Source organism: Amaranthus tricolor, chromosome 6 (genome assembly GCF_026212465.1).
Source record: "Amaranthus tricolor cultivar Red isolate AtriRed21 chromosome 6, ASM2621246v1, whole genome shotgun sequence".
In the NCBI taxonomy this organism is placed as follows: domain Eukaryota; kingdom Viridiplantae; phylum Streptophyta; class Magnoliopsida; order Caryophyllales; family Amaranthaceae; genus Amaranthus; species Amaranthus tricolor.
Genome location: NC_080052.1, coordinates 24,491,253 through 24,502,823, shown reverse-complemented (window position 1 = coordinate 24,502,823; position 11,571 = coordinate 24,491,253). Strand labels below are relative to the sequence as shown.

General features: G+C 33.1%; 1 protein-coding gene across 5 annotated transcripts; it reads right to left on the bottom strand.

The window, feature by feature from the left end:
• Nucleotides 1-791: 791 nt before the first annotated feature.
• Nucleotides 792-9,306, bottom strand: LOC130816091 (BTB/POZ domain-containing protein NPY2). 5 transcript variants are annotated; one of them, XM_057682673.1, is made up of 5 exons: nt 8,332-9,306; nt 7,394-7,609; nt 4,895-4,964; nt 2,555-3,733; nt 792-1,523 (listed from the first exon to the last, which is right to left on the bottom strand). In XM_057682673.1, the coding sequence occupies exons 2-5, from the start codon at nt 7,453-7,455 to the stop codon at nt 966-968; spliced, it is 1,869 nt and encodes a 622-aa protein (XP_057538656.1). In that variant the 5' UTR covers nt 7,456-7,609; nt 8,332-9,306; the 3' UTR covers nt 792-965. The 5 variants fall into 5 exon arrangements, with proteins under 5 accessions (XP_057538656.1, XP_057538658.1, XP_057538659.1 ...); XM_057682675.1 differs by lacking the exon at nt 7,394-7,609 and having other exon boundaries at nt 2,555-3,756; nt 8,332-9,305; XM_057682676.1 differs by lacking the exon at nt 7,394-7,609 and having other exon boundaries at nt 8,332-9,305.
• Between the last annotated feature and the right edge of the window lie 2,265 nt (nt 9,307-11,571).

Sequence of the window (11,571 nt, the reverse complement as noted above, 5' to 3'; positions counted from 1 at the left end):
TCGTAACCTAATAATTTAACAAACAGATCAAATCGAATTGATCCTTATGATTAATTAGATTAAAAATTACAATTCAAACCTACTTATTTTAAAACTTAGGTTAGATTCGTATGAAATAAGGAGGGGTCAACCTTTGCGAGCCTTACCCACATATACTTCAACTTGTCCAACGCACATATCTAAACATTATCCTATTTTATTTATTTCTATTTTATACAAATTTATAATGACTAAGACAAACTATTTATATTCACACTCTCTTTAAAGTTGTGATTGTGAGAGTGTAAATTGAATGTAAGAAATGTTAAAGAAAAATCCGATTGTATTTCAATTAGAATATATAACACTTTTTTTAAAAATAAAATCACGAGTTCACATGTAAAAAAAATGTGTTTTAAAATTATTTTTTTCAACTTTTATCAAATTGAATGTCAATATTTTATAACTAAATTAGATCCACGATACAAAATGTAAATGTTTAACAACTAATTAAATTTAAAAAATGAAAACTATTAAGATAAATCTAAAGTCAGGTCGACATTACAAAATAAATGTCGCTTAATGAACCAAACTAAAATTGATTTTTTTAGTTTTCAATTAAATGGTAAATGTGTCATTTGAGAATTTGTGAATAAGCAATTTCAATCAAATCTGACAAGTTTAATTGGTATAGACTTTAATCAACTTCAAAAATGTTAGATATTTTTGTTTGACTAGAATTATATTATGACTCTTCCTCATCATATTCAATATATTTTGCTCATTAAAATTAAAGAATATGAGGATGCTCATAACCACGTAACCAAATATTTATTATTTTTTTAAAGTAATGGATATAATAATACTTATAATAGAACAACATGCTAACATTGCACAAGAAACTAATACTATATGACATCCAAAAAGGGTTTACCATGAGACAAATAAGAGCCATGAATATATCACCATATAATAGGACTATTACACTAAGAAACTGAAATCCTCCTATTTGCAGAAGAACTAGATTTTGCATCTTCAGGATTAGCAGAACTGGGTGTTTCTGATGAATCGGAGCCACTCGTATCGCCCTTATCATTCTTGCTCGACAATAGTTTCGAGAATATCTTCTTTGTCATCAACAATCCTTTTACTTTATGGAAGGCAGCCTTGTCAAAACTCGGTCTACCTTCTAAAATTCTCTCACTTTTTCTCCTCTCCAATTTTAAAGCCGCTAACTCACCCTTTAAGGCTTTTAACTCTTCGACTGTAGCCAGCGTATCCCAATCTTCATCTGCGTTAGGGGTTGACCGTGAGCTCCTCTGAGACCCGTTATTGTAGTCTCGAATGCTCTTCGGAAGGTCAGGGGTGCTACTTCCTGATGTAGCTGAAGCACGGACCTGCTCAAAGAAAAGTACCTGAACTACTACCCTCAGTGGAAGCCTTTCATTCTGCACCGCGTGCATACATGCGTCTACTGATAGTTTCTTGCAGTCCATGAGCCTACATATCCTTTTTCTCTCACTTTTGCTGATCCCTGGGTGTTCCTGCATTTTACACACAGATGAAAATTTACATGATCATAAATACATTGCCCTCTGCTAGAAATTATGATCACAATGATCCAAACAAGTTTGAACACCATCCAATGATTTTTCACAGGTTTATCATAACTTGAATTCTCATTTCCTAAAGAATGAGAGGAAGCTAAAGTTATTCCTAAAGAAGAATCAATTTGGACGATAATTAGAACTGATATATTGGTTTATGTAGTCGACCTCAATCTTTTGGGATTAAGGCTCTGGCATTGTTGTTGTAGAGGATAAGAGGGGGGTAATGGCATGTTGGATTGAGATTTATGATATGTAAAGTCCAACGAGTGCACAACTTTATAGAGTTGAAAAATGACGTGAGATTTACAACATTTCATTACACTAATGCCGACTAGCAAGTTATATGCGAGATTATTTCAGCGCAAAAAAAAATTACAGCTATCATACCATTAACTTTGGCTAGCTTAAAAATTACAGCAAAATCCTTATGCACCATGCCATTCAATAGGACTGTCTTTGTTTTGGTACCAAATGATTCACAAAGTTGTCTGGAGTCTCTCCCTTTCTTTTTCCTTTCTCTCTATCCATTATCATCATCATATCTAGTATATCCTACTCATAGGAGCTATGATTCGGATCTTAGGAGGGTTGGATGAGGACATACCACATCTTTATCAAAAGAGTTAAGGAGGTTGGGACCAGTAAGACCCTCGGCTCGAGAATCACTTTCTCTCGATCCACCATTATTTATATCAACATGTCAAAGGCAACATGCAAAGTAAAGTTAAACGAAGATTTTCTTTTAATTCTATTTTTTTCTAGGGTTTACACCATCAAATCATATTGTTGGGATTAAGACTTTGGCATTGTTCTTTCATGGTTTCAACAAAAATCTATCTGTTTTTATGCAACCAAAACATAAATCCAATGAACTATTGCAATATTCAACATACAATCAATTTCCTTTTAGTGCTCATGCAAAGACCACATTTCTAACATGCAAATATAAGAATCGATATAATTACCTTGAGGTACATGTCAATTGCACGATAAATCCCATCATGTCCCGGCCTTGAAATGCTTGATATCATCTCTCCAAGTTCAACAAACTTCGACACCGGAAGATTTTGATCCCTAGCGATTTCAGCAAGGTAATTATCAATTAATTTCGCGACCATTAGCTTTGAGGCTTCAGATAATATCCCATGATTTTTAAATTCGGGAGTCTCATAGCTCTCTAGTGCTTCGATTTCAGAACTTCGATCTCTGACAAAAAACGCTTTCACTATGTTAAGTACAATATCCACATCATACATCAAAGTATCTCCTTCCTGTGCTCTAATTAAAAGATCACTGACCGAGGCTGTCTCTAGTTGGTGTCCTATTTTCTTAATTAAATCTTGTTTCACCTCTTCACCAGAGTTCACTAGTATCGTGGCTTTTAACAGTTTGAGTAAAAAATTACACGAAACACAGCCTTTTTCATCAGGCAGCAGAAAAATGATCGTTTCAACCATAGATTGGTAATTCGTTAAGTCACTAGTTTTTGTCACACCCTTGATGAGACCAGGAAATTGTCGATAGGCATAAGCTTTGAGAGCTTCTCCAATCACTTCGCCACAAATAATTTGTTTTTCATTGATACTGATAATAACCCTCCTATACAAATCAATCTCCAGTTCACACAAGTCCTCAACCCACCAGTCGTTTGGCACCACTTTGTAATTTCGAACACCATTCCAATTTGGATCACTTCCATTTTCTTCCGGAAGCTTTTTCCTATTATATGTGTATGACCAATCCACCTTAGAAGTGTCAATTACTGCTCTAGAAGCAATAGACTCGACGCAATGACTGATCAACTTCAAATCCTCAGACCAAGGGAGTGTAGACTTAGCTGTCTGAAGAACTATGATCGAGTCCTTCCAGCTCCGAAAAATGACCGAGTTCAGGAAGGCATCGATTTTGTATGCGAGGTTACCTTTCTCCACTGTTTCATACATCTCCAGGTACTCAGCTGCACAACGAGCAGCAATGACATTGTGAGCGTTTAAGGTAACAACCATTCCATAACAGAATTTGGCACAAATTTCAAAAGCAGCTGGTCCTCCAGGAATCTCTGTGATTGTGACTTCATCGCTGCCTTGTTCATTTGCTGCTGAAACTAATTTTTGCAACAGAGAACTCTTGGATAGCAGAGGGAACTGTGAACAACAATTCAAGCCACCTGTCAGTATTTGTGGACCATAAATTAATGCTTTATTATATCCAGTGATTTAATCACCCGGATAGATTGGAAAAACTAGTTTTTCACTTATTTCACCTCTCTTTTTTTTTAATCTACTTATTAATTTTCTTTTTAATTTTTTTGTTACGAGGAGATTTGGATTTGGGAGAGAGCAAAGAAATAAAACCATAACACTAATCATAAAGCAAAAGTCTTACAATAAGAGAGCATAATATAATTATAACAATAATATTTCATTACCCCAATGTCATTAAGTAGCTACCACCCAAGGTGAGGTTTGGGAGAGTCAGATATATGCAATTGTTCGTAATAAAACCAACAAAGAATTTGTTTATGATTGACCCTTGGTAAATTACATCAAGTGCAACTGTACATAAATACGAAGTACACATCATTTAATGAATCATTTTACTCTAATTCATTAAAATCCGAAACTAACGAACTATAATATTTGCCCCATTGAAATAAGGGACACCATAATATAATCATAACAATAAAAGACAAAAATAAGATAAGTTTTTCCATCTTGATGCAAAAAAGGAGAGAAACGTAATTTTAGTGTTTTGAATTGCATTTCCATAAAGTTTCATATGAACGGTTTCGCGGTACGGAGCATAGTTTCGCATTTTGCCTTCAATGGTTTGAAGTTAATCACCAGTAAGGGAATATATTGCGTACAGTTTACAGAAGCAACTAAACTTGAATTATTGAGGACCTATTGACAAGCACCTGGTTGGAAGATTTGGCTCATTCAAGGATTCTTTACAAAAGAAAATTTTAATTCCAACAGAAATCAAGAAAAACAATAGTCACGCTCACGCTTCTTTTGGACAAGTTCTGAAAATTCTAAAACAGTAGCCAAGAGCGAGTTTAGCTTAGCAGTTAGTTTAACACAATAGAATGATAGTCAACAGAGGTGTTATGAGCATGTGCAAGGTGCCTGACCGTACAAGCCCTCAAAACTTATCACAAGTTTTTGTAGCGTCCCCAACAGTTGACTTTCTGTGAGACTCCATTTTGCCAGCAAAAGTATGGAAATAAAAGATAAACAATGCTCCCTTTTCTGAGATACAATTAACTCTCAAAAAGGTCCAATGTATCTAAATAGCAGTCATACCTTGTGCAGATAAAATCTCACATCTCCAGTTTTGACAACAATGTCAGAAGCCAGCTCTGCAGCCACATACCTACACATGGCATGGAACATAGATAATTAATATCCAAGTCAACTCTTTGAAACCTCTATGTACACAACACAAAAGAACACCAATAAAAAAATACTCTCTATGTCCCTTTGTGTTTGCATAACATAACTCAAAAAATGTGGGAGCTTTTCGAGTCTTATGGTGCAACCTCATAAGGACACAGGGAATATAGGTTGATTAACATCAATACCTTTGAATTGCAGTTAACCCAGATAGAAAACAAGAAAGAAATTTGCAGAAATATTTCATAATTTATTCTCACTTTAATTGATAACTTCAAAACATCATTTATTCCACGAGATGGAATTAAAACAATAAATCAAACTCCTTCCATTTGTGTCAATGATCTGATTCTGTAATATGTGGTTGAATCAGGAAACCATTGACATTCCATGATAAATCATTTTGCCAGTTTAGGGAAATCAATTCAAGATGTATTCAACAAGTTAGGTGCCGATACGGTAGCCTCCCATAAAATCCCTAGCCTTCAATATTTCTTCCGTTAGGAGCTTCCATCGGTTTAATTCTAGTAAGTCCCAAACAAGTTAGTTGGTAATATCAATACCATTTATGAGGTCTCTTTAAGATATGATACATTAAAGAGTTATAAGAATTGTTAGATCTATAATATGATCTTCGTGCATAAATTTACGTTGTTAGGTTTTAATGTATTTAAGTTTGATACTTGTTCCAGATGTTGTATCGCCCTTTTTTGACATTATACCAATCTTTTGGGTTTTTTAGTTAGTTTCATTCGTCCTCTTAAGTAATAACAATAGTCTAAGAACTTTGAATGAATTATGTGATATACACAATCTTTCCCTTTTTGAAAGGAAAGCATGAGAGAACAAAATGAGTCAGAAGTTATAACGCAAACTGCAAGTACTTCTAGACTAGTATCTGTTTATAATAAAGGATACTAAAGGGGAGCCTTGGCGCACCAGGTGTCCCTGTGTGAATGAAAGGTCATGAATTCGAGTTCAGGAAGCGACTTCCAGGGTAAGTTGTGCCTACATTACACATCCGTGGTGAGACCCTTCTCCAGACCCTCTCCTACGTGGAAACAACTCACAGTGTTGTCCTTTTATTATGTGCTAGAGTGTAACAACTTCCACAGGACACAATCACCTTGCCTATTTTTAGTCCTTATACTCTAGTTTTAGTTTAGGTCATTGAGGTTACACTAGCCAGGATCTATCCCCAAGAATCCAGGCATTACAAGGTGAGCTACACCTATCCAGTGAGACAGTTCAATTTGCATCTATTTCACACCAGACTATGGAAGTAACACCTTATATTAACAGGTAACCTCGCAATCACAAAGAATCAATATTTGATAGGAGTCATTTATAACTCCTTGGTCCTTGCAGATGCAGGACTGACGTACTCTACTACTCCTAAAGCGTAAATAAAAAATCTCCTGGCTTTTATCCTCACACGAAATCCAAAACATGATCCTTAGTCACAAACTCACAACTATAATGACACAAAAGAACTTCAAATTCAAGGAATTAAATGTGTAAGATACACCATAATATTCAGAGCAAGGCGTTGATAAGTCTGCTCAAGAACAAATCCTGACTCTCTACGAATTATAGAATTGAGTTCAGATCGAAACCTTTATTCAATCCAAACTACAGATAGAAGAATCACAGAACTAGATACAGTTATTTATGACGCACAAAGGTTTACAAGCAACAGATTAAAAACTGAATCCAAGAAAACTAGATATCAAGTCCTGAATAGAGTACAGATCTTCAAAGACTGGCATTTTTTATGTTCAAGAGATTACTATTTGATTATTGATTTTCCTCTAACATAACAGTAACTAGTGATTAAAAGCTGGATGAAAATACAGATCAAAAAACGGAAAGTATATACAAGCAATTTACACCAAACAGAAAAAAGTTTCAGCTGCGAAAAACAGATCTAATCAGATGAAAATTCTAGTAGTATGTTCTGGCTTCCCCAGTCCTGTACATCCTTACAAATCCACAATCCCTTTTCTCCGTAGATCCTTTTAGATGGAAGAGAAAGCCTCAACAAAACCATAGTGTTCCATTTATTCCAATATAGGAAAAAAGGGAAAGATCCCAAGATCAACTAAAATCACTATCACATACTCTAAATTAAATGGTTAGATCTGTTGGTAGATAAATCACAAATCACACTCGATATAGACGATATAGGAATATTCCCTTATAAAACTTTTGATTTGAGACATTTCATCGGTTGAATTTTCAAACTATTTAAAATTGATCAAACTATGTGGTATGCTGAAGTTCCTAGCATGAGAATTCATAATGAGCAAATCAGAAAATAGTGCAAAAACAAATTTTACGAAACAGGACAGCACATAAATTATACATTTGATCATTGACTAACATCTTAGTAAAGTTCAAAAATATCACCTGACATTCTTATTTTCACTTTGAAATGTATCTGGCTTCGATCCAAGTTTCATAAACTTCATTGTTCTCTGTAATGACCCGGATTGACGTCGCTTCTACACAAAAGTGTACTATGCCCACACGAAAGCTAATCAATCCTAGAACATCAGTTTCTTCCAGACTATACTAATGTGTTTACGATCACGCAGCATATGCACTATTCAAGAAAACAATTTTCTGAAAATGAAACATGTTAACCCCCCAAGAAAAAGACCATTCACCATATAACTAGATTTCACAAAATGAACTAATTTCAAGGCAATATAGAAAGAACTTAAGGAAAAGGGCATATGCAGCCAGCAAAATCGAATCTTGGCAGAAACAAAGGCAGAATGGTGAATAGGAAAGAGAGAAAAAAATGGGATTAAGTGAGTTTTAATAAAGGGCTCTCTTCAATGGCAAGAGAACCCAAGAAATGCCTGTTTCCTTGTGCCGCGGCAAACCCCAAGAACCACGGGTAAACCAAGTGAAATAAGGAGACATAGCCAACAGATTCAAACTACTAAAATATTCTCCATAACCAGTGACAACCTCAAGCAATATCTGACTCCTAACTCCCACCATTACCTTTTCTCTATTTCTTAATATTTCTTTCCTTTAAGTCTCACTTTCCTTTCTTATTTTAAACCCTAAAAAATTCATTAAACTAAGAATCCTGAATCTGAACATGATATTCATTATTCAAAACTTCAAGTTCCAAACACATTAATCAAAAATAAATAATATTATATCGATCCCAATTTAAAACCCTAAAAAATTCTTTTACTAAGAATCCTGAATCGGAAGATGATATTCAAAATTTCAAGTTCCAAACACATTAATCAAAAACAAATAATATAATATCAATCCCAATTACTTCACCAATAGCCACAATTTAATTCATAAAAAAGTAATGTTACCGTTAGTACACTATAGAAGCTGGAAAATCTGCAACTGAAAACAGCATCTGGGCATCAGTTAAGGAGAACAACAAAATAATAGTAGACATAAAGCATCTATTGATAATTAAATAATGCAAGTGATTTAGAAGATTACAACGATGCATAGAGATTTTAATATTAGGTTAAAAATCAAACATTAACTGCCAACAAACAACTTCAGTCAAGGGAAATCAATTGAGAAATCTGAAGAATCACATGAGAATCTATAGATGAATCACAAACAAATCTACCTAAATATATGAACCTTCAACAAGGTTTATGAAATTTTCCATTATAGTATCAAGAGTAAAATTCATAATGTCCAAAATTAGGTTTTGTTTCGGTTAGAGTCTATATTTTCTCAGTTCAATTTCGACTCATACATAAAAAAATAATATAATCATATAAAATTTTATTTTGTTTTTCTTAAATCTAATTTTCTTATATAATTTTTATAATTTTTTTATTTAATTAAAATAAATATATTTACTATTAAAATATACATTTTATTACGTACAAGAAAAAATATAGCAATTAGCAATTATTGATTCACAAAGAATGTATATCATTTTCACTATCTAAATACTAAGATCTTAAACTCATTTTTCATTAACCTTTCCCTTATTCTTTCTTTCTCTCGACCTAACTAAACTTCATAAAAATACATCACCCCAATACATGGATGAAAATTTGACCATTTTGGTTTTCTAAATTTTGGGGAATTGAACAAAACCCAGAACTCACTCTCCATGTAAACACCAACAGAACCCAATAAAATGGAATATACTGTCAAACAATCAATCTACTCCTACTTCCTACAAGGCAATTGAGGATGAGCAATTGGGTGATTTGGAAGTTTGTTTAAGTTAAATTATGGGTGTTTTTTCAATTAGAGGGTGTTTGGCACAAGTAAACAAGATCAATGAAATTTTCATATGATATTTTTAAGATGATATTTTGAAAATAAAAATGTCTCGTCCTCTTTTTATATGTTAGGAACTTCAAATAATGAGATAGAAATGAAAGTCTCACCACAAATACCTGTCTTCCCCTAAGACTTTAATCTTAGCGACTTTCTCATTTTCTTATGTTTCTCTATTTTTATTCTCTTTAAACAAATAAAGATTTAGTTTTTTTTTGGGGACAAAGGCCCATTCCCTCCCTCAAATCTCATGTGCCAAACACCCCCTTAAAGCCTTAAATTTTTTCGGTTTAAAAATTACAATTTTAAAATTATTTTTTATAAATTACAGTTACCAACTTATCGAACTCGATGGTTGAATCAATTAAAAATAATAGCCATAAGCTCGTAAAGTTTGAGTGATTTATAATTATAGCCGCAAATTTCAATATTTACGAGTTAAAGTCGCTATAAATCGAGGTAATCAAATCCAATCACGGACATTATAAATGACCTTTACTCTTGTTAATCACCTTTGACCTTCAATCTTAACTAATCTAATTAAACCAAGTAACCAAACTACCCTTCTCTCTATTTTGTTTCTTATCTTTCATCCTTGCCCAGCATTTTACAAACCCATAAAACTTCAAATGGAAGTCCTCCCATAAATTTTACTCTCTTCCCCGTGTCTTAATATTCTTCCCATTTAGAATATTTTATTTTGGAGAGATAAATTTAATTAAAATTTTTAAAACATATAAATGATAACTTTAAAATTTCGTTAGATTCGTTTTAATGTGTAAGTTTTTGTTATACTTTTATATAACTTTTTATGATGCGTATTTAAAGATATTAAAAATGCAAAAAATAAAAGAAAAAAAAAAACAAAGAGAGAGTAGCTATTTTCATATAATTGACCCATGTTGAATCTCTCTTCAACTAGCTTATTTTGGCCCTCACTTTGCTTAATCAATATATATTGTTGACCATTTTTATGGGTTTACACAATTATGTTCCTTTATATGGTCAAATAAATTTCTCATTATGTTTGATGTTATGATTGGCTTTTCAGAAATGAGTTTAGAATGAAATTGCTCAATGTGTTCCTACGTCTCCTCTAACACATGGTGATCACATATTGCTGAATTGTTAGGGTTACCTGCTCTAAATCTTCATATGCTTTTTATGGTGGATATTAAAGCAGTAGGGTTAATAATTCTTGTAATTTAAGGTTTACCCATAAGCCTTAGGGTAATTCTTATTTGCTCCTCGTTTCTTTTAGTATCTTTTCGTTTTTTCATCTTCAGAGTCACTAACTTTTTTTATCGCATTTTGGTATAAGAATTTAACAAAAACTCTATTAATTTTTTTTAACAAAGAAGAAGGTATTATCTTAGACGAAGATAATACAAAATTAGGTTGGAGTTCACTAGACTTGCTAATTCATACTACATGTTTTTGAAAGGCAAGCAACGACACTAAAGAAAAACCTATAAATCATAATATTCCAACAAAACTTACAATTTGTATGTGTAATATATTAATTTCGCTTAATTTGAGAGAAAAGTAATCTAAAGAGGAAATTAATGATAATTTAAGAAGAATAATGTAATCTTAGGGGATCTGAGAACGAATAGGATGAGACTTCTGGAAAGAAAGAGTAATGTGACGAAATAATAAAGAGAGGTTTGATGTGTCTATGTGAAATAGTTAACACGGGTGTAGATCAGTTAAGATATCTTTCAAATTAGTGGGACACATATTGGTACATGAAGAAAGAAGCGTGATTTTGGGGATTAAATGAACCACTAAGAAGAGAGATAAAGATTCGACACGTCAAGGCACTAACAACTTTGACATGCAAGTGAATTTTGGGGATTGTTGAAGATATCAGTAGGAAATTCCTTACACCAAATAATAGACTATGAATACTCCAAAAGGGATACATAAATGAGGTAATTAATTTCTCTCTACAAAAAATATACTTCAACAAAATCTCAAGAATCTTTAATACTTGAGCATTTAATATAATTGTTTTCAAGTACTCACATTGATCTTCAAAAGAATATTTATAGAAGTTTAAATACATTTGTATTAATTTTAGATAAACCTTTTTCCACAAAAGCCTCACGCCAAGATAAAGTCCTGATAGTAATTCACCTTGCTGCCATAGTGCACCTGAAAGGACCTATTAGGCAACTTGTCCTGTTTAAATACTAATTTGGCCTCAGAGTAGGTCCTTGGAAACACATTTCGGGCTCTGCTGACACCTTGTTTATTTTTCAAGAAGTCAGGTATCTATAGAGTGGTCTTATTGC

Bases quoted from the DNA above. Each gene is read 5' to 3' on its own strand.
- LOC130816091 (XM_057682673.1), bottom strand. From the start codon at position 7,455: ATGAAGTTTATGAAACTTGGATCGAAGCCAGATACATTTCAAAGTGAA. The intron at 3,734-4,894 runs GTATGACTGCTA...TGTTGTTCACAG, and splicing joins TGAGATTTTATCTGCACAAG to TTCCCTCTGCTATCCAAGAG. The intron at 1,524-2,554 runs GTAATTATATCG...TGTAAAATGCAG, and splicing joins CAATTGACATGTACCTCAAG to GAACACCCAGGGATCAGCAA.